Source organism: Pelophylax lessonae (genome assembly GCF_965119305.1).
Source record: "Pelophylax lessonae genome assembly, chromosome: 2".
Lineage (NCBI taxonomy): Eukaryota > Metazoa > Chordata > Amphibia > Anura > Ranidae > Pelophylax > Pelophylax lessonae.
In genome coordinates this window covers 882,602-905,445 of record NC_138769.1, presented here as the reverse complement: position 1 = coordinate 905,445, position 22,844 = coordinate 882,602, and the positions used below count along the sequence as shown (strand labels likewise).

At 50.6% G+C, this 22,844-nt stretch overlaps 1 protein-coding gene across 1 annotated transcript in view; it reads right to left on the bottom strand.

Moving 5' to 3' along the window:
- LOC309547341 (ribosomal RNA processing protein 1 homolog A-like) overlaps positions 1–20,568 on the bottom strand; it is a 36,615-nt gene extending 16,047 nt beyond the window's left edge. The window contains exons 1-7 of the mRNA XM_082247178.1: positions 20,415–20,568; positions 15,208–15,290; positions 14,336–14,393; positions 10,375–10,460; positions 4,882–4,943; positions 4,068–4,191; positions 3,183–3,247 (exon numbers count right to left, since the gene is read on the bottom strand). Coding sequence (XP_082103304.1) covers positions 3,183–3,247; positions 4,068–4,191; positions 4,882–4,943; positions 10,375–10,460; positions 14,336–14,393; positions 15,208–15,290; positions 20,415–20,526 — 590 coding nt within the window. The 5' untranslated portion in view covers positions 20,527–20,568. The remainder of the gene's footprint in view (positions 1–3,182; positions 3,248–4,067; positions 4,192–4,881; positions 4,944–10,374; positions 10,461–14,335; positions 14,394–15,207; positions 15,291–20,414) is intronic.
- Positions 20,569–22,844: the final 2,276 nt, after the last annotated feature.

Here is a 22,844-nt window from a genome sequence, read left to right as displayed (position 1 = left end):
ACGGGACCATCTAGAGAGGAAAGAGACAGACGGGACCTTCTAGAGAGGAAGGAGACAGACGGGACCTTCTAGAGAGGAAGGAGACAGACGGGACCATCTAGAGAGGAAGGAGACAGACGGGACCATCTAGAGAGGAAGGAGACAGACGGGACCATCTAGAGAGGAAAGAGACAGACGGGACCATCTAGAGAGGAAAGAGACAGACGGGACCATCTAGAGAGGAAAGAGACAGACGGGACCATCCAGAGAGGAAAGAGACAGACGGGACCATCCAGAGAGGAAGGAGACAGACGGGACCATCTAGAGAGGAAGGAGACAGACGGGACCTTCTAGAGAGGAAAGAGACAGACGGGACCTTCTAGAGAGGAAGGAGACAGACGGGACCTTCTAGAGAGGAAGGAGACAGACGGGACCTTCTAGAGAGGAAGAGACAGACGGGACCATCTAGAGAGGAAGGAGACAGACGGGACCTTCTAGTGAGGAAGGAGACAGACGGGACCTTCTAGAGAGGAAGGAGACAGAAGGGACCATCTAGAGAGGAAAGAGACAGACGGGACCTTCTAGAGAGGAAAGAGACAGACGGGACCTTCTAGAGAGGAAGGAGACAGACGGGACCTTCTAGAGAGGAAGGAGACAGACGGGACCTTCTAGAGAGGAAGGAGACAGACGGGACCTTCTAGAGAGGAAAGAGACAGACGGGACCTTCTAGAGAGGAAAGAGACAGACGGGACCTTCTAGAGAGGAAGGAGACAGACGGGACCTTCTAGAGAGGAAAGAGACAGACGGGACCATCTAGAGAGGAAGGAGACAGACGGGACCTTCTAGTGAGGAAGGAGACAGACGGGACCTTCTAGTGAGGAAGGAGACAGACGGGACCTTCTAGAGAGGAAGGAGACAGAAGGGACCATCTAGAGAGGAAAGAGACAGACGGGACCTTCTAGAGAGGAAAGAGACAGACGGGACCTTCTAGAGAGGAAGGAGACAGACGGGACCATCTAGAGAGGAAAGAGACAGACGGGACCATCTAGAGAGGAAAGAGACAGACGGGACCATCTAGAGAGGAAAGAGACAGACGGGACCATCTAGAGAGGAAAGAGACAGACGGGACCATCTAGAGAGGAAAGAGACAGACGGGACCATCTAGAGAGGAAAGAGACAGACGGGACCATCTAGAGAGGAAAGAGACAGACGGGACCATCTAGAGAGGAAAGAGACAGACGGGACCATCTAGAGAGGAAAGAGACAGACGGGACCTTCTAGAGAGGAAGGAGACAGACGGGACCTTCTAGAGAGGAAAGAGACAGACGGGACCTTCTAGAGAGGAAGGAGACAGACGGGACCATCTAGAGAGGAAAGAGACAGACGGGACCATCTAGAGAGGAAAGAGACAGACGGGACCATCTAGAGAGGAAAGAGACAGACGGGACCATCTAGAGAGGAAGGAGACAGACGGGACCTTCTAGAGAGGAAGGAGACAGACGGGACCTTCTAGAGAGGAAAGAGACAGACGGGACCTTCTAGAGAGGAAGGAGACAGACGGGACCTTCTAGAGAGGAAAGAGACAGACGGGACCATCTAGAGAGGAAGGAGACAGACGGGACCTTCTAGTGAGGAAGGAGACAGACGGGACCTTCTAGAGAGGAAGGAGACAGAAGGGACCATCTAGAGAGGAAAGAGACAGACGGGACCTTCTAGAGAGGAAGGAGACAGACGGGACCTTCTAGTGAGGAAGGAGACAGACGGGACCTTCTAGTGAGGAAGGAGACAGACGGGACCTTCTAGAGAGGAAGGAGACAGACGGGACCTTCTAGAGAGGAAGGAGACAGACGGGACCTTCTAGAGAGGAAGGAGAAAGGTGACAGACGGGACCATCTAGAGCAGGGGTGTCAAGCTCCATTTCATTGTGGGCTGCATCAGCATTATGGTTGCCCTCAAAGGGCCAGTTATATATGTAGGATTAAAAAAGAATAGTGCGCAAATGCAAAAGAAATTACTACCAAATCTGAAGACAATCCATAAATAAAAATGGGGGTTTGGTCCCACCATATGGCCATATCGTGCTCAAGCCCACTACTGCGTCAGAGTACCCCATTATCAGTGGGTCCTACACTATCCATGAAAAAGAGATGAATCCAGCCATTCTAACCCTTGGAGATAATACTCCTTGCTGGGAAAGATGTGCAAATGCACTACAGGGGACTCCTCCTATATCCACTTGATGGTGGACACTGATTGAGTACAGGTGTGTGTGTGGGGGGTGGGGAGGGTTGCTCAACCTCGATAGTCTGGTCAGACCGAATACATAATAAACAGGCAAAAAATTTGGGGGAGCATACCCATGTATTTCCAAAGCTGCTGCAGCTATGAACCAAAAGACATGTATATTAAAAAAGAATAGCGCGCAAATGCTCCCCCAAATTTTTTGCCTGTTTATTATGTATTCGGTCTGACCAGACTATCGAGGTTGAGCAACCCTCCCCACCCCCCCACACACACCTGTACTCTATCAGAGTCCACTATCAATAGATATAGGAGGAGTCCCCTGTAGTGCATTTGCACATTTTTCCCAGCAAGGAGTGTTATCTCCAAGGGTTAGAATGGCTGGATTCATCTCTTTTTCATGGATAGTGTAGGGCCCACTGATAATGGGGTACTTTGACGCAGTAGTGGGCTTGAGCACGATATGGCCATATGGTGGAACCAAACCCCCATTTTTATTTATGGATTGTCTTCAGATTTGGTAGTTATTTCTTTTGCATTTGCGCACTATTCTTTTTTAATATACATGTCTTTTGGTTCATAGCTGCAGCAGCTTTAGAAATACATGGGTATGCTCCCCCCAATTTTTTGCCTATATCTGTAGGATTAAATGTCCAGAGCACCCCATGTCCTGGGGGGGGAGGGGCAAAGAGGAGCCTATCTACAGCTGCATAGAGGAGTGCAGGATCTGGCAAAGGAGTTCTGTCCTCTCTGCTGTTGACTACAGAGACAAGGGGGGTGCTGCAGCTGCAGGAGAGATGCGAGGGCCACATGAAATGGCCTTGGGGGCCGCATTCGGCCCGTGGGCCTTGTGTTTGACACCTGTGATCTAGAGGAAGGACCGGCCGCCATTCACAGTGGCAAGCAGAGGATTAGTCCCCCACCTGCTGCGGCTCTACACCCCCTCCCCCAATCATACTCACTCCTTGCTCTTAGCGGCAATCTTGCAAAACGGTTCGATGAGTTTCAAGTTCACATCAGCCGTCAGCTACAAGACAGAAAGTCCATCAGACGATGACAAATAGAATGGCACAGCGCTACTGACACATAATTTACTGACACATAATTTACTGACACATAATTTACCACACGTGTGCAAAATAAGGAAAACTATGAAGTGCATGCAATGTATTAAAGTGCTAAAAAAATGTGCGACAAGGTGTAAAGGAAACACTCAAAGTGCACAAATTATTAAATGTCCACATAAAATGCATCAACAACTCATAAATATTTCTTCACTTCCAAAAAGGTGCAAAACTTGGCAAAAAAAAGTGCTTAAAAAGTGCTCAGTGCTCCCTCCACCACATAAAGATTCACTCATAAAAATCAGCACATAACACTGTGCGGGCGCTCCTCATGTGTCATGTATCGGTATTAGCAGCTGCCGGCCGAGTCCCGTCTACCTGAACATCTCCACCCCCCTACGTGTTACGTCCTACGTCCAACACGATGACTTCTTCAGTTCCTATACTGTAGGAGGGCTGAACTTCGTATTTTTACAACAAATGAATGGATTTTATGCAGAGATCCCCGGATATCTCCCTCTAGAGCTCGGCACGCACTTTATAGCTTTGCTTATTTTGCACATGTGGAAGGTAAGTTATGAAGAATAGCGCTGTACTGAAATTTGTGGACAAGCAGTGATCAGCAGAGGCTGGAATAGCGGTTACTTCTATTTATAGATCCCTTTTACTCTTAGAGATACATTTAGTTTGCGCAGATTGTGTATCTTTCCATTTTTTGATAAATAGAAGGGGCCCCACAGGTAACGGGCCCCCCCCCCCACAGGTAACGGGGCCCAGTCTTACCTCTGCAGAGCCAATCTTCGCCAACTCCTCCAAATAGATGTCTATGACATGGTGCTGGACTCCCCGCGATGCCTCTGTCTTCAGAACTTCCTCCACCAGAATGGACAGAAACTCCTCCACCATGCTGGAGACAACATCTACCATCAGATCAAGCCACCAACCCCTCCCCCAACTCAGCATATTACATCCCCTCCCCCACCACTCCCCAACTCAGCATATTACATCCCCTCCCCCACCACTCCCCCAAACTTCACTGGTGTGAGCCAATGCATCACCAGTTCTGGACTCCCAAATTCCCCTCTCCCTCCTCCACCATACACCCCCCCCCCCCATTTACCATATACAGATGTGCCTATATAAAACATATAAAGATCCACACAAAGCCGTGCAGATATAACCCCACCCCCACCAAACTCCCCATGTAAAGGTATACCTCACCCCCTTTCCTATGTACAAGTATACCTATATCCCATATGACCCCCCCCCTCCATAAAACACCTATATCCCATATAACCCCCCCCCCATGAACACCTATATCCCATATACCCAGCCCCAATGAACACCTATATCCCATATACCCAGCCCCAATGAACACCTATATCCCACATAACCCCCCCCCAATGAACACCTATATCCCATATACCACCCCCCCCCCCATGAACACCTATATCCCATATACCACCCCCCCCCCCATGAACACCTATATCCCATATACCACCCCCCCCCCCATGAACACCTATATCTCAAATAACCCCCCCCCCCCCCCCATGAACACCTATATCCCACAAAGGACACCCATACCCCCGGCACTCACCTCTCCTCCCAGTCCGCCTGTTGGACCAGTTGTGCTGATTGGTTCAGAACGAATCGGACCAACTGCAGGAGACAGAAAACAGACTATCAGTGATTGGGGGTAATATTTATCAGGGAGACAGGAATCCGTACCAATCCCAATCCGGGGTCAGGGCTGGACCATTGCGGGAGAGGGGAGATGGGAATCCGTACCAATCCCAATCCGGGGTCAGGACTGGACCATTACGGGAGATGGTACAGTACCAATCCCTGTGACGAGAGTCACTTTGGGCATGGGGGTTGTGGACCCCAAATTCCTTTAGAGAGGTTGGGGGGCACCATGCCCAGTCTTATGGGGCTCTCTTATGTTTAAATCACCCTGCATCTGTTATGGATGCAGGGTGACCAGGAGGGTGGCGAACACTGAAAATATGGTTTGGACTACTACAAATAGGTTGAATTGCTTCATATTTGTCAGCAAGGTCAATTGTTCCCTTGGCCATGAGGTTTCTGAGCAGGAAGTGCATTCCTATTATGGTCATCCCAGGAAGTTCTGAAGAGACGGTCGGTCAGAAAAGGACTTCCGTCTAACTTTTAACCCCTGGAGGGATTTCTATGATTTTTGGTTATGTTTGCAATTGAAGTATGGTGATTCTGAAAATGTAAGTTTTATTTGAATGTTATTCATATTTTAGAAGTTATGAAAATGTTGCTTACTGTCTGAGGTGGCTATTGTCAGGTGTGCTAATGACCTCACCTGTTGTCTGCTAAGGGGGGTATTGACACAGAGTAATGTGTATTGAGGGCTCGTTAGGGAACCATTGTTCTGTGTCTGACTATTATGTACATTGACTGCCCCCTGGGGCTTCTGTCTCCTTGCATTGGTCAAAGTTATCTGACCAATCACTACTGACTCATTTTCAAGCCCTCATTTGCATTGGTCAAAGCTATCTGACCAATCCCTGTTGACTAATTTCAAGCCCTCATTTGCATGGATATTACACTTTCTGTATAAAGTGTGCTGTGTTCTTCCAATAAATGGTCTTCCTGCTTGAACTTACATACAGCCTGCTTGGTGTTTTGTTCTAATGGATTCCGAACGGCACATAGCTGTAGTTCGGATCCCGGATCCTTGGTTGACCGAACCATCAGACGATGCGATCTGCAAGCTGACTGACTAGAAACAGAGGAGTGTCGGGAGAGCGGACAGAGCGAGCAAGGGTCTCGTCACATTGGTTGGCAGCGGTGGGATTTGCTCTCCAGTTACCAGGACACTCCAGACCACCACGGTCAATGACCAGCTATGCAGCATGCAGGAGAGCCACACTGAAAAACTTACTTGAGAGCTGCAGAGGGACCAGTGGGACAAAGAACAAGGCCACCCTGATCAGTGAGCTAGCCGAGATGGATCAGAGGGGTGGTGATGCAGGACCCTGGTCAGTTGAAGACTTGTTTCAGCAACGAGTTCGAGAGCGGTTGGCATTATATGGTGCTAACCCGTCAGAGACCGCCATACAGAATGCCATTAGAGACATCCAGCTGCAGGATGAGCGACAAGAGAAAGAACGAGAACGACAAGAGAAAGAACGAGAACGACAAGAGAGGGAACGAGAGCGGCAGCATGAGCAGAGAATGGCAGAAATACAGCAATTGGAGAAAACGCCTAAAGATGCAGCGTCCCCATATGAGGAGGAGTTTCTCTGGAGGTTGCAGCAACACTTGGTCCAACAGGATGAGCCTGGATCAGAGGAAGCCATACTGGACTGGAGAGATTTCACTCGAAAGGAAATGTGGTATGAGGCTTTAGAGGATGTGCAGTGGAGGCGGAGAGAGAACCTTCCCAGCGAAGAACAGCGGTTCCAGGTATACGTTGCCCTGCGGTTACCTTTCCTAGGAGAACAACCCCGGGATGAGTGGGTGACGGAGCTAAGGAACCTGATTTGGAAGGAGATGTGGCTGGATGAAGCTTACCGGGCACTAAAGTGGTATGCCACCAGCTACAACCACTGGATGGCTGATGACAATATGCCGGAAGGTGAGGACTATAGTGGCCCGGGCTTGCTGTGGAAGGCCTTTGAGGAGAGGGACTTTGGATGTCCAGCAGAGTTCCGGCGCTGGGAAATCCAGGACACCAGGGAAGCCCTACTGGGTTTCCCCAAAGCGAATGACCTGGGGTCAGACCTGATTAATCTGGTCAGAATGGAGTGGGAACTGGAGCAGGACTACCAACGCCTGCTCTGCTCCATTCCACCCCAATCTACCCTGCAAGCAGAGCCGGAGTCCTGGGTGGCAGAGCCAGACCCACAACCCTTCAGTTGGAGAGACAGTACAGACTGGGGGTACTGTGAAGACCCACCGATGGCAGGTGGAGATGGGACCGAGGTCTCTCTACCGGCCTTACAGGGAGGCTGGGCAGCCGGCCCAGGTCCCCAGCTACAGCAGGAGTTACCGGGAGCCGAAGGTGTCATCTTTCCTTCAGAGCAGCAGTGTACCTTCCAGGGAGAGGAGACAACTAATCCTTCTCTCCAACCACAGGGAGATAACAGCCCTGATCCCAATGGTGCAGATGGGACCGCAGTCTCTGCACCAGACCTACAGGGATGCTGGACGGCTGGTCCAGATCCCCAACCTGCCCCACAGGAATACCAGGAGGAGGAGGTAGGCGATCCCTCCTCTCTACAGCAGACCCCCAACCAGGTCCTGGGGGTAGTATTCGCCAACCCCAACCCAGCGGAAGGGCTGGCAACAAAGCAGAGCGCTGCTGGCCTCTACCCTCAACTTACAAAGGATGGATTTCCTGAGAAGGTGGATGATACTACAATCTCCACTTGTTTACCCCAGGAATGCTGGGCAGTCGGCCCAGATCCCCAACAGCATGAGGAAGTGAGCCCAGCCACCCTGTCCTCCCTCCAGCAGCTGAAAGGAATCCTGGGAGAAGGGCCAGTTCATGCTTTTCCCCCACAGAGGAGATGTTCTACAAGAGAGGCAGAGGTTGGCTGGGTGAGTGAAGTTCTGTCCCGGACAATTTGTTTGGGGTACTTTGTGGGTGCAGACATTGGAGGACTTGAACTATGGACTAACTTCGAAGTAAACCCGGTTAGGGTCTCCTTCTGTGTTAGTCTCCTGCCGAAGGGGGAGAAATGTGACGAGAGTCACTTTGGGCATGGGGGTTGTGGACCCCAAATTCCTTTAGAGAGGTTGGGGGGCACCATGCCCAGTCTTATGGGGCTCTCTTATGTTTAAATCACCCTGCATCTGTTATGGATGCAGGGTGACCAGGAGGGTGGCGAACACTGAAAATATGGTTTGGACTACTACAAATAGGTTGAATTGCTTCATATTTGTCAGCAAGGTCAATTGTTCCCTTGGCCATGAGGTTTCTGAGCAGGAAGTGCATTCCTATTATGGTCATCCCAGGAAGTTCTGAAGAGACGGTCGGTCAGAAAAGGACTTCCGTCTAACTTTTAACCCCTGGAGGGATTTCTATGATTTTTGGTTATGTTTGCAATTGAAGTATGGTGATTCTGAAAATGTAAGTTTTATTTGAATGTTATTCATATTTTAGAAGTTATGAAAATGTTGCTTACTGTCTGAGGTGGCTATTGTCAGGTGTGCTAATGACCACACCTGTTGTCTGCTAAGGGGGGTATTGACACAGAGTAATGTGTATTGAGGGCTCGTTAGGGAACCATTGTTCTGTGTCTGACTATTATGTACATTGACTGCCCCCTGGGGCTTCTGTCTCCTTGCATTGGTCAAAGTTATCTGACCAATCACTACTGACTCATTTTCAAGCCCTCATTTGCATTGGTCAAAGCTATCTGACCAATCCCTGTTGACTAATTTCAAGCCCTCATTTGCATGGATATTACACTTTCTGTATAAAGTGTGCTGTGTTCTTCCAATAAATGGTCTTCCTGCTTGAACTTACATACAGCCTGCTTGGTGTTTTGTTCTAATGGATTCCGAACGGCACATAGCTGTAGTTCGGATCCCGGATCCTTGGTTGACCGAACCATCAGACGATGCTATCTGCAAGCTGACTGACTAGAAACAGAGGAGTGTCGGGAGAGCGGACAGGGCGAGCAAGGGTCTCGTCACAATCCCAATCCGGGGTCAGGGCTGGACCATTGCAGGAGAGGGGAGATGGAGGTTGGTACTGTTCCTGGGGAAGGAGGAGACAGGGCTGTACTATTCTAGGAAAGGAGGTTGGTACAGTTCCTGGAGGAGGGAACAGGACTATCATTCTGGGAGAGGAGGTTGGTACTGTTCCTGGAGAAGGAGACAGGGCTGTACCATTCTAGGAGAGGAGGTTGGTACCGTTCCTGGGGAAGGAGGAGACAGGGCTGTACCATTCTGGGAGAGGAGGTTGGTATGGTTCCTGGAGGAGGGAATGGGACTGTACCATTCTGGGAGAGGAGGTTGGTATGGTTCCTGGAGGAGGGAATGGGACTGTACCATTCTGGGAGAGGAGGTTGGTACCGTTCCTGGAGGAGGAGGGAACAGGAATGTACCATTCTTGGAGAAAACGTGACATCATGGAATCACTGACAAAATCTAGTAAGGCCGAAAGTGAGGAGACCCAACATGGTGACATGGCACCCCGATAGAAGAGCCATCAACACCCCCAACACTGACACATCGTCTGCATTAATGTTATATAATCACCGAAGCGTTCACTACTCCCCCACCCCCTCCCTGCTACTATCCTTACCCAACCCGCTACCCTGCAGCTCCATTCCTCCCCCACCCCGCTCCCTGCTACTCTCCTTACCAAACCCGCTACCCTGCAGCTCCATTCCTCCCCCACCCCGCTCCCTGCTACTATCCTTACCAAACCTGCAGCTCCATTCCTCCCCACTCCCTGCTACTATCCTTACCAAACCTGCTACCCTGCAGCTCCATTCCTCCCCCACCCCACTCCCTGCTACTCTCCTTACCAAACCCGCTACCCTGCAGCTCCATTCCTCCCACACCCCGCTCCCTGCTACTATCCTTACCAAACCTGCTACCCTGCAGCTCCATTCCTCCCCCACCCCACTCCCTGCTACTCTCCTTACCAAACCCGCTACCCTGCAGCTCCATTCCTCCCACACCCCGCTCCCTGCTACTATCCTTACCAAACCTGCTACCCTGCAGTTCCATTCCTCCCCCACCCCCCTCCCTGCTACTCTTCTTACCAAACCCGCTACCCTGCAGCTCCATTCCTCCCCACTCCCTGCTACTCTCCTTACCAAACCCCCTACCCTGCAGCTCCATTCCTCCCCCACCCCACTCCCTGCTACTATCCTTACCAAATCCGCTACCCTGCAGCTCCATTCCTCCCCCACCCCCTTCCCTGCTACTATCCTTACCAAACCTGCTACCCTGCAGCTCCATTCCTCCCCCACCCCCCTCCCTGCTACTATCCTTACCCAACCCACTACCCTGCAGCACCATTCCTCCCCCACCCTGCTACTCTCCTTACCAAACCCACTACCTTGCTGCTCTCCATCCCCCCCCCCCCAACTCTTACCGTGTAAAACTTATCCAGGCGGAGGCGATCAATTCCATCCCACTCCCGGTTCAGGGTCTGCCAGAACGCTCGGAGGAAGAGATTTCCTGAGAGGGGAGAAGAGAGCGCTCAGGATAACAAAGATCCCGGGACTGTAGGGGGGGGGGGGGGCTGATGCAGGTCAGGACACACGACTGTGGGGGGATGCAGGTCAGGACACACACACTACTGTGGGGGGTTGTCAGGATTATTGGGGAGATTAAAGAAGAATGGAATTATATAAAAGCCATGTATATTCAGTTCTATATAGAGATTTTGAGCAGTGTGGCATCCATTTTGTTAGGGGTGATTGAAAGTTCATATGTTCTTTTGAACAAAAGGTCTCTAACAAAAGGGTCTAACAATGAACAACAGTTTAGTGTATTCTAATAGATTTAAACTAAGTTCTAAAGATACATTATAATCATGTGTGAGAAAATATTAGCAATAATTATGCGTGTGTGTAAAATATATACATATATATTTAGGAATGCTTTGTATACTATATTTTGGTTTTATATTCTTGCCAAGTAATAATCTTACTTAGGTGAAGCTAATTACTTCATTTTAGAAAGGTTTATGTAAGGTCTTGTAAAGTTTTATGACCGCCATAGATCTTCCATTCTTGCCAAAGAGTCTGAAGCGTTTGACAGGATTTTGGTAATTTAAGCTTTTTACCCAGCCTAAAGTCAAAGGGTTATCTGTGGGAAAATAATGCAATTATATGCTATATAGCAAATCTAATAGTAATACAACACTGCCCTCTGGCGATTGTTAATTTTTAGATTCAGGCAGGGCTTGACAAATTTTCCTGAAATCTAGGAGCCAGCTAAAAAAGTTAGGAGCCAGTTTTTTTTTTTTTTTTTTAACTAACAACCAAGCTTTATTTAATAAAACAGATACTAAATTTACACATAAATACGACTAGAACCCCACTCTCCTCTAGCGCAATTGTATGAAAACAGACTGTCTGTCTCTTTCCATCCAATGCCATCTGATCCGATCCACGGGATGGATAGAAAATAGAACCACCATCCGTCTGTTTTTGGCGGACAGGATCAGATGGCGGCAGATTACTGCTCCATAGAGGAGAATGAAGGGTCCGATCAGGTCTGCCTGAAATACTGACAGGCGGACCCGATCAGACAGCCCGTGTGAAAGGGGCCTTCGGCTGTGGCATGGCGATGAGGAAAAAAAAAAAAAAAAATTAAAAAGAAAAATTTAGTTTTTACATTTAAAAAATAAATTAAATTAATAATAACCACACTCCCTGTCAAAGGTAACTAACTGGACAGGGAGATGGTAATGCATTGTGAACAATCAGGCAGTGGAAACAGTAATTACAACAGTCATTACTCCCGGCCACCACAAGAGGGCGCCAGTTGCCCATTGGAAGCCTCTCATCTCAAGTAGGCCGAAAAGCCGTGTGTAACGTGAGAATTACCTACCCCGTGAGAATTACCTACCCCTCGTCATTTCCGGCCAGAAAGAGCTGAGCAGCGCAGCAGTGCGCATGCTCAGAGCCGCGGATACGTAATGGAAGAACAGAGGAGCTTACTAGTGCGCATGCGCACTAGTATGAAACTATCACGGTGTACCGTGAGAAAAACCTACCGACGCGGCACTTACCTAAAACAGCTGTGCGGCAATACGAATCATCTCCACTCCTGTCCCGGTCACTTCCCTGCTGTCGGCAAGTAAATATAAAAGCAGCTTTCGGCTCCGTGATTTATCTTTTCATACAGCCGCTGCCGCTTTTATATTTACTATCCGAGATCAGGGAAGTGACCGGGACAGGAGCGGAGATGATTCGTATTGCAGCCCAGCTGTTTTAATGTACCCGCTGCATTACATACAGTGCCGAGTACCGGAAGTGACAAGGGGTAGGTTTTTCTCACGGGTAGGTAATTCTCACGAAACACGGGGCCTCAATTTTCGGACGGCCCGGAAGTCCGTGCACTCCGTGCGCGGAAGTCCATTCAAAAGGGACAGGACACATTCTGCAGGGCACCCCAGGCGCCAGGTTGCTAATGCGATCTGGCGCCCGGGTTTTGTCAAGGCCTGGATTCAGGTATTAATCAGAAATCAGATCCTTTTAGTGATGTAGAATTTATCTGGTAATTAGATCCCCACCCACACTGCTGGGGGGCATAAAAGTTCTTGTCAGCTAGAGAGAGGAGGACTGAGAACTGGAGAAGGGAAGAGATCGTGAGAGGGATGGATGCTTTGAAGGGAAGAGATCGTGAGAGGGATGGATGCTTTGAAGGGAAGAGATCGTGAGAGGGATGGATGCTTTGAAGGGAAGAGATCGTGAGAGGGATGGATGCTTTGAAGGGAAGAGATCGTGAGAGGGATGGATGCTTTGAAGGGAAGAGATCGTGAGAGGGATGGATGCTTTGAAGGGAAGAGATCGTGAGAGGGATGGATGCTTTGAAGGGAAGAGATCGTGAGAGGGATGGATGCTTTGAAGGGAAGAGATCGCGAGAGGGATGGATGCTTTGAAGGGAAGAGATCGCGAGAGGGATGGATGCTTTGAAGGGAAGAGATCGCGAGAGGGATGGATGCTTTGAAGGGAAGAGATCGCGAGAGGGATGGATGCTTTGAAGGGAAGAGATCGCGAGAGGGATGGATGCTTTGAAGGGAAGAGATCGCGAGAGGGATGGATGCTTTGAAGGGAAGAGATCGCGAGAGGGATGGATGCTTTGAAGGGAAGAGATCGTGAGAGGGATGGATGCTTTGAAGGGAAGAGATCGTGAGAGGGATGGATGCTTTGAAGGGAAGAGATCGTGAGAGGGATGGATGCTTTGAAGGGAAGAGATCGTGAGAGGGATGGATGCTTTGAAGGGAAGAGATCGTGAGAGGGATGGATGCTTTGAAGGGAAGAGATCGTGAGAGGGATGGATGCTTTGAAGGGAAGAGATCGCGAGAGGGATGGATGCTTTGAAGGAAGCTCTGACACTGATGGGTGACATTTGATCCTGAAAGCCAGGACTGCGATATCTCATTCAACAGACTCTTCAGAGTTTGGTAAAGTATAACTTCTGTATTGCCTTATACATATAATCCTAATTGACCCATTCTCACACCTAATTTGTTAGCATCAAGATTTGAATTTGAATCAGTCTAACTGCAGTATGATTGGTTTAATTCTTATCTTGGGATCTGAAGCTAATCTTGGCTTTAAGCAAATGGTTCATTTATGATGATATTCTTTGTAGCAGATTAACTAAATAGAGACTTTCAATAAGTCTCAGTGCATGGTATAACAATTTATATCCATGTAACTTTATTTAAAATATTGGAATGATGAATATCTGTCACATATTGGTTGCCATCTTTTATGTCTTCATGGTAGACTGTTCATCTTTGATTATGATCATTTTATTATTCTGAAATAATATTCTTTGATTTTATTCTCATATTACCTGTGTGATATATTTTATTGCATTTTATGTTTATCACCAATTACATTGACATTTTTTTTTGCACTGATTTAATAAATATAAATATTTTTGCACAGAATTGTATTCTCCTTATCTTCAGTTTAGCGTCACTTAAAACGATCTTGCATTTTGTTGATTTATGGAAATAAATTGAGAATCTCCTGACTTACAGATCTTTGCTTATTTGCATAAATAGACTCTGTTATATCAGATATCAGAGCAGTATAAATATTCTGGTAGGGTGCCGGTCAGGACACACACGACTGTGGGGGGGGGGGGGGGGGGGGGGGGGTTGCAGGCAGGTCAGGGCACACACAACTGTTTGCAGGTCAGGACACACACACAACTGTTGGGGGGGGGGGGGGGTTTGCAGGTCAGGACACACACCACTGTTGGGGGGGGGGGGTTTGCAGGTCAGGACACACAACTGTGGGGGGGTGGGGGGTGGTGCAGGTCAGGACACACACGACTGTTGGGGGGGGGGGGGTGATAAAACATACGTGACTCTCTGGTGTGCAGGGAGTGGACGAGCTGGGAGATGTTTTTTGCCAATTCTTCCTGCAGCAAAGAGAAGGTAAGAAGGAGAGTTATATCCCCTCCCCCATCCAGAGCCACAAGACCCCCCTTGCCACAAGACTACCCCGCCCCCTCCCAGAGTGATGAGAAGACTCCCCCGCCCCCCTCCCAGAGTGATGAAAAGACCCCCGCCCCCCTCCCAGAGTGATGAAAAGACCCCCGCCCCCCTCCCAGAGTGATGAAAAGACCCCCGCCCCCCTCCCAGAGTGATGAAAAGACCCCCGCCCCCCTCCCAGAGTGATGAGAAGACCCCCGCCCCCCTCTCAGTGATGAGAAGACCCCCGCCCCCCTCTCAGTGATGAGAAGACCCCCGCCCCCCTCTCAGTGATGAGAAGACCCCCGCCCCCCTCTCAGTGATGAGAAGACCCCCGCCCCCCTCTCAGTGATGAGAAGACCCCCGCCCCCCTCTCAGTGATGAGAAGACCCCCGCCCCCCTCTCAGTGATGAGAAGACCCCCGCCCCCCTCTCAGTGATGAGAAGACCCCCGCCCCCCTCTCAGTGATGAGAAGACCCCCGCCCCATGCCAGAATAAGACTCCCGCCCCCTCCCAGAATGATGAGAAGACTCCCCGCCCCCTCCCAGAATGATGAGAAGACTCCCCGCCCCCTCCCAGAATGATAAGACTCCCGCCCCCTCCCAGAATGATGAGAAGACTCCCCGCCCCCTCCCAGAATGATGAGAAGACTCCCCGCCCCCTCCCAGAATGATGAGAAGACTCCCCGCCCCCTCCCAGAATGATGAGAAGACTCCCCGCCCCCTCCCAGAATGATGAGAAGACTCCCCGCCCCCTTTTTACCTGCTGCAGCGGTTTGTCCTGCATCCACATACAGTAGAAGAGACCCTTCCAGATCTTACAGAACTCCTCCCCCGAGAACTCCCCTGAGAACAAACAAAGTGTCAGCATAGGAAAATACATCCCTCCCCCCCCCCCCCCCCCCACACAACTATATTAACCCCCGCACAGCTTTATCTCCTATATAGAGAGGTAACTTTCTAAGTTATGTCCACTAATAATGATTTCTGTATTTTATTATCAGTGGGGGGGGGGGGGGGGGGGGGTCAGGTAGGCTAAATGGGGGCCCCGTGAATTACAGCAGCACCATAAACACCGGCTAGGCACACATTTAACCCTTTGATCATTGTTTCCCAGCCAGTGTCATTAGTACAGTGACAGTGCATATTATTAGCCCTGATCTCTGTATTGGGGTCTCCGCTCCCCACAAACTCTCCAATAGTTTTTTCTTTTATATTTTTATTGGAATTTTAATTTAAGAATTTCATCAATAATATTTCCAATTATTTGTTACTTCTGACTGATTGCTGTACATGGAACAACGGATAGGAGAATGAAGAAAATGACAGGAGTACAAAATAATAAAATAAAACAGCGCGTCCAATCCGCCTTCCCCCAATGGGAAGGATCTGTAAGCGGATTGGTTGCTGTGTCCAATCCGCCTTCCCCCAATGGGAAGGATCTGTAAGCGGATTGGTTGCTGTGTCCAATCCGCCTCCCCCAATGGGAAGGATCTGTAAGCGGATTGGTTGCTGTGTCCAATCCGCCTTCCCCCAATGGGAAGGATCTGTAAGCGGATTGGTTGCTGTGTCCAATCCGCCTTCCCCCAATGGGAAGGATCTGTAAGCGGATTGGTTGCCGTGTTCTGAGGGACATTGTATCCGATTGATCTTCAGTATAATGGAGATGACATTTCTTTAGGTAGAAGCTGTCGGGTTCTTCCACCCTAAATTTATACTTACCTCCATCTTCATGCCGGGGTCACCTGAAAAACAAACGGATAATCCCAATTTTTATTTATTTTTTACTTACCTGGTTTAGAAGAAAATATCCTCACCTCACTTCCCCTTCCTCCCCTCGGCGGCCACGGTGATTCGTCACTTCCTGGCTTTGCAATGATTCCTGGGAGCTGAACGTCATCCCTCCCAGGAATCAATGCGCCTGCCCCGCCCCCGACGTCAGTTCCGGTGCAGGCGCCATCATACCTTGCAAAACAGCTTCTGGGCATGCCCAGAAGCTGTGCATGGATAACGCTGCAGCACCGGAAGTGACGTCGGGGCCGGTGCAGTGCATTGTGGGACAGAAGAGGACACAGAAGAGGATCGCGCTGGCTTCAACCTGCCCACACCTGAGATGGCAGCGCTGGACAATACATTTCAAGGTAAATATTTCTTGTAAAAGGTAAGTGCGACCCGGGACAGATCAGAGGCATCCATTGTGGAAGTACTAAATGTTATTAAAAAAAAAAAAAACGTTCCCAGGGTGGAACTCCGCTTTAAGCCCCGGAGGATTTTGCTGCTCAAAGACCAGGGCCTATTTTGCGATTCGGCACTGCGTGATTTTAACGGACAATTGCGCGGTCGTGCGACGCTGTACCCAAACGAATTTGGCGTCCTTTTTTACCCACAAACAGAGCTTTCTTTTGGTGGTATTTGATCCCCTCTGCGATTTTTTGATCATGCGCTATAAACAAAAAAAAAAAAAAAAAGAGCGACAATTCTGCAAAAATAACAATATTTTTCACAATTTTTTATATGAAATTCCCCCCCAAAAAAATTTAAAAATCAAAATTTAACATTTTAGGGCAATTTGGTTTCTGCTACAAATGTTTGGTAAAAAATCACAATAAGTGTATTCTGATTGGTTTGTGCAAAAGTTATCGCGTTTACTAACTAAGGGAAAGATTTCTGTCATTTTTAACGAGTAATGGCGGCGATCTGCGATTTTTTTGCGGGACTGTGACATTGCGGCGGACAGATCGGACCCCTGACTGACATTTTGACACTTTTGGGGGTACCAGTGACATCACTACAGTAATCAGTGCTATACATATGCACTGTCACTGTACTAATGACACTGGCAGGGAAGGGGTTAATTTTATTAGAGATCCAGGGGTTAAAGCGGAGTTCCAGCCATTTCACTCACCTGTCCAATGGTCCAGCGATGCGGCCGCCGGAAGCCTCGATCCTCTCCCTCGGCGCCGGCATCACTGCTGTGGGCACCCGGCTGTTACAGTTTACGGCTTCACAGCCGGGTACCCACTGCGCATGCGCGAGTCGCGCCGTGATTGGCCGGCAATCTTCTGGGACCTCTGACGTGTCCCAGAAGATTGCAGGGAGGGAGGGGGAGAGGAGAACTTCCGTTCAGGGCGCCGCGGCGCTCCGAGCGGAAGTGGGAGCGGGTACCTGTCAAAACTAGGTACCCGCTCCCCCCCCCAAAAAATGACATGCCAAATGTGGCATGTCGGGGGGTCAGGACTCCCTAAAGCGGAAGTTCCATTTTTGGGTGGAACTCCGCTTTAAATGTGTCCCTAGGGGTGTGATTCTAACTGTGGGGGTGTGGCTTGTGATGTAACCACAGAGACATACGATCCTATATAGCAGGATCACATGATCTCTGCAGTTACACCAGGGAGAATGACAGTTGGTTGTGGTTACATCAGCCGCCTGCCTTTCTCCCTCTCCAGCGGGAGATCGCAGAGTGACCGGGGGACATCGGAGACGCCGGTCACACGCGTGGGGATGTAGGGGAACGAGAGGGGGCGGGAGCATGGCTCCAGAGGTGTGCGCTCGCCCCCCTCCCCCCCCCCAGAGGCTCGTGGGTGAGTGATGTACTGATGGGGGGGGGGGGGGGGGCTGACTGCTGCAGTATTTGTACCTGCAGTGGTCGGCAAGCGGTTAACCAAACTTGCGGTTTCTTATGAAATATGAGGAGAATCTCATGCTGTGATCGTAGATTCAGTCCGGTGACGGTGGATCGGTCGGGGGGAGTCGGTGGATCGGTTGGGAGATTCGGTGGATCGGTCGGGGGAGTCGGTGGATCGGTTGGGGGAGTCGGTGGATCGGTTGGGGGAGTCGGTGGAGTCGGTGGATCGGTCGGGGGAGTCGGTGGATCGGTTGGGGGGAGTCGGTGGATCGGTCGGGGGAGTCGGTGGATCGGTCGGGGGAGTCGGTGGATCGGTCGGGGGAGTCGGTGGATCGGTCGGGGGAGATTCGGTGGATCGGTCGGGGGAGATTCGGTGGATCGGTCGGGGGAGTCGGTGGATCGGTCGGGGGAGTCGGTGGATCGGTCGGGGGAGTCGGTGGATCGGTCGGGGGAGTCGGTGGATCGGTCGGGGGAGTCGGTGGATCGGTCGGGGGAGTCGGTGGATCGGTCGGGGGAGTCGGTGGATCGGTCGGGGGAGTCGGTGGATCGGTCGGGGGAGTCGGTGGATCGGTCGGGGGAGTCGGTGGATCGGTCGGGGGGAGTTGGTGGATCGGTCGGGGGGAGTTGGTGGATCGGTCGGGGGGAGTTGGTGGATCGGTCGGGGGGAGTTGGTGGATCGGTCGGGGGAGTCGGTGGATCGGTTGGGAGAGTCGGTGGATCGGTTGGGGGAGTCGGTGGATCGGTTGGGGGAGTCGGTGGATCGGTTGGGGGAGTCGGTGGATCGGTTGGGGGAGTCGGTGGATCGGTTGGGGGGAGTCGGTGGATCGGTTGGGGGGAGTCGGTGGAGTCGGTGGATCGGTTGGGGGAGTCGGTGGATCGGTTGGGGGAGTCGGTGGATCGGTTGGGGGGAGTCGGTGGATCGGTCGGGGGAGTCGGTGGATCGGTCGGGGGAGTCGGTGGATCGGTTGGGGGAGATCGGTGGATCGGTTGGGGGAGATCGGTGGATCGGTTGGGGGAGATCGGTGGATCGGTTGGGGGAGATCGGTGGATCGGTTGGGGGGAGTCGGTGGATCGGTTGGGGGGAGTCGGTGGATCGGTTGGGGGGAGTCGGTGGATCGGTTGGGGGATCGGTGGATTTCCCCATATTAGTAATAGTAAATCTTCCAGCCATAGAGCCATGGCAGGGCTGAGATCTGGGATTTCCGCTGTCAGGATTGGCCGATATTTTATAGAATGTAAATTTTCTAATTTTCAGAATTTTCGCTCTTTTTTTGTTGATAGAGCAAAAAATAAAAATAGCACCGGGGATGAAATTCCACCAATAGAAATCTCTGTTTGTGGGGGAAAGGAAATCAATTTTGGGTGCAGCGTCACATGACTGCACAATTGTCAGTTAAAGTCACGCAGTGCCGAATCACAAAATACCCCCTGGTCTTTATGGAGGGGGGTAAATCATTCCAGGGGGGGTGAAGGCGGAGGGAAGAGTATAAATCTTCCAGGGGTGAAGGTGGGGGGGGGGGTAAATCACTCCAGGGGGGTGAAGGTGGGGGGGGGGTAAATCTTCCAGAGGTGAAGGTGGGGGGGGTAAATCACTCCAGGGGGGTGAAGGTGGGGGGGGTAAATCTTCCAGAGGTGAAGGTGGGGGGGGTAAATCACTCCAGGGGGGTGAAGGTGGGGGGGGGGGTAAATCTTCCAGAGGTGAAGGTGGGGGGGGGGGAGGTAAATCACTCCAGGGGGTGAAGGTGGTGGGGGGGGGGTAAATCTTCCAGGGGTGAAGGTGGGGGGGGGGGTAAATCTTCCAGGGGTGAAGGTGGGGGGGGGGGGGTAAATCTTCCAGGGGTGAAGGTGGGGGGGTAAATCTTCCAGGGGTGAAGGTGGGGGGGGTAAATCTTCCAGGGGTGAAGGTGGGGGGGTAAATCTTCCAGGGGTGAAGGTGGGGGGGTAAATCACTCCAGGGGGTGAAGGTGGGGGGGGGGGGTAAATCTTCCAGGGGTGAAGGTGGGGGGGTAAATCTTCCAGGGGTGAAGGTGGGGGGGTAAATCTTCCAGGGGTGAAGGTGGTGGGGGGGGGGTAAATCACTCCAGGGGGTGAAGGTGGGGGGGGGGGGGGGTAAATCTTCCAGGGGTGAAGGTGGGGGGGTAAATCTTCCAGGGGTGAAGGTGGGGGGGTAAATCTTCCAGGGGTGAAGGTGGGGGGGTAAATCTTCCAGGGGTGAAGGTGGTGGGGGGGTAAATCTTCCAGGGGTGAAGGTGGGGGGGGGGTAAATCTTCCAGGGGTGAATAGTAATAGGGGAGCGGTACGAGGAGCAGCCTGATAGATATTACAGCAGGAGGAGTGAGACTCACCCTCCCGGCTCCTCTCCCTCAGGTAGGCCCGCAGTTTCCTCAGTGCCCGGTCCCGGCTTTTCTTCTCATTCCCGGCCAATCTCTGCGCCAGCAGCACACACGGGTCCGCCATGCTGCGCTCACGTTGGCCGCTGATAGTCGCCGGAGAATGACGTCATATAGTTTCCTCTCACACCTCTCCCGCTCTACATGTCTCCACCCAGCCGCCATTGTTCCTAAGACATTCCTCATTACCAATCATAGATAATGGTCTCCGGAAACATGGCGGCCATGTTAAAACCACAGGAGACAAATCCGATACGCGAGAGATTTGAGCGCTGGAAGAAAGACTGAGGTGTGTCAGGTGATCTACTGCTCCAGTCTGTACTACAGAACACCCCCTCCCCCATACACAGTGTGTTAGGTGATCTACTGCTCTGTACTACAGAACACCCCCCTCCCCCATACACAGTGTACCATGTGATCTGTACTACAGAACACCCCCCTCCCCCATACACAGTGTGTCATGTGATCTGTACTACAGAACACCCCCCTCCCCCATACACAGTGTGTCATGTGATCTGTACTACAGAACACCCCCTCCCCCATACACAGTGTGTCATGTGATCTGTACTACAGAACACCCCCCTCCCCCATACACAGTGTGTCATGTGATCTGTAGATGGAGGTACTGGTATTGGTCTGGGATGATGGTGGAGGAAGGGCAAACTTTCCATAATTGTTCTCATTGATGGAACCCTGGGATCCCTGACCACAGAGGAAAAATGGGAATGCTTTAGGAACATATTAAGCAAAGGCATCTTGCAGTGCATTCCTATGGGAAATAAATTTAGAAGAGACAAAGCCAAACCTGGCTGGCTAAACCGTAGCGTCAAAAAACTTATTAGGGGAAAAAAATTGGCCTTCAAGAAATATAAATCAGAAGGCACAGTATCGACTTTCCAGCAATACAAGGAGGAAAATAAGAAAAGTAAACAAGAAATCAAGATGGCTAAAATCAACTTTGAGAGACAAATAGCGGAGGATAGTAAAAAAAACCCAAAGAAATTCTTTAAATATATCAACAGCAAAAAACTAAGGCAGAGCATATTGCACACATAATTAGCGATGATGGGAGGATGGTTACAGAGGACACTGAAAAAGCAACCGTCAGTCTTTACACAGGAAAAGGAGGGGTACACTGACCATGACTGTATGGAGTACACTGACCATGACTGTATGGGGTACACTGACCATGACTGTATGGGGGTACACTGACCATGACTGTATGGAGTACACTGACCATGACTGTATGGGGTACACTGACCATGACTGTATGAGGTACACTGACCATGACTGTATGGGGTACACTGACCATGACTGTATGGAGTACACTGACCATGACTGTATGGGGGTACACTGACCATGACTGTATGGGGTACACTGACCATGACTGTATGGGGGTACACTGACCATGACTGTATGGGGTACACCGACCATGACTGTATGGGGGTACACTGACCATGACTGTATGGGGGTACACTGACCATGACTGTATGGAGTACACTGACCATGACTGTATGGGGGTACACTGACCATGACTGTATGGGGTACACTGACCATGACTGTATGGAGTACACTGACCATGACTGTATGGGGTACACTGACCATGACTGTATGGGGGTACACTGACCATGACTGTATGGAGTACACTGACCATGACTGTATGGGGGTACACTGACCATGACTGTATGGAGTACACTGACCATGACTGTATGGGGGTACACTGACCATGACTGTATGGAGTACACTGACCATGACTGTATGGGGTACACTGACCATGACTGTATGGAGTACACTGACCATGACTGTATGGAGTACACTGACATGACTGTATGGGGGTACACTGACCATGACTGTATGGGGGTACACTGACCATGACTGTATGGAGTACACTGACCATGACTGTATGGGGGTACACTGACCATGACTGTATGGGGTACACTGACCATGACTGTATGGGGTACACTGACCATGACTGTATGGAGTACACTGACCATGACTGTTTGGTGTACACTGACCATGACTGTATGGAGTACACTGACCATGACTGTATGGGGTACACTGACCATGACTGTATGGAGTACACTGACCATGACTGTATGGGGTACACTGACCATGACTGTATGGAGTACACTGACCATGACTGTATGGGGTACACTGACCATGACTGTATGGGGTACACTGACCATGACTGTATGGAGTACACTGACCATGACTGTATGGGGTACACTGACCATGACTGTATGGAGTACACTGACCATGACTGTATGGGGTACACTGACCATGACTGTATGGGGTACACTGACCATGACTGTATGGGGTACACTGACCATGACTGTATGGTGTACACTGACCATGACTGTATGGTGTACACTGACCATGACTGTA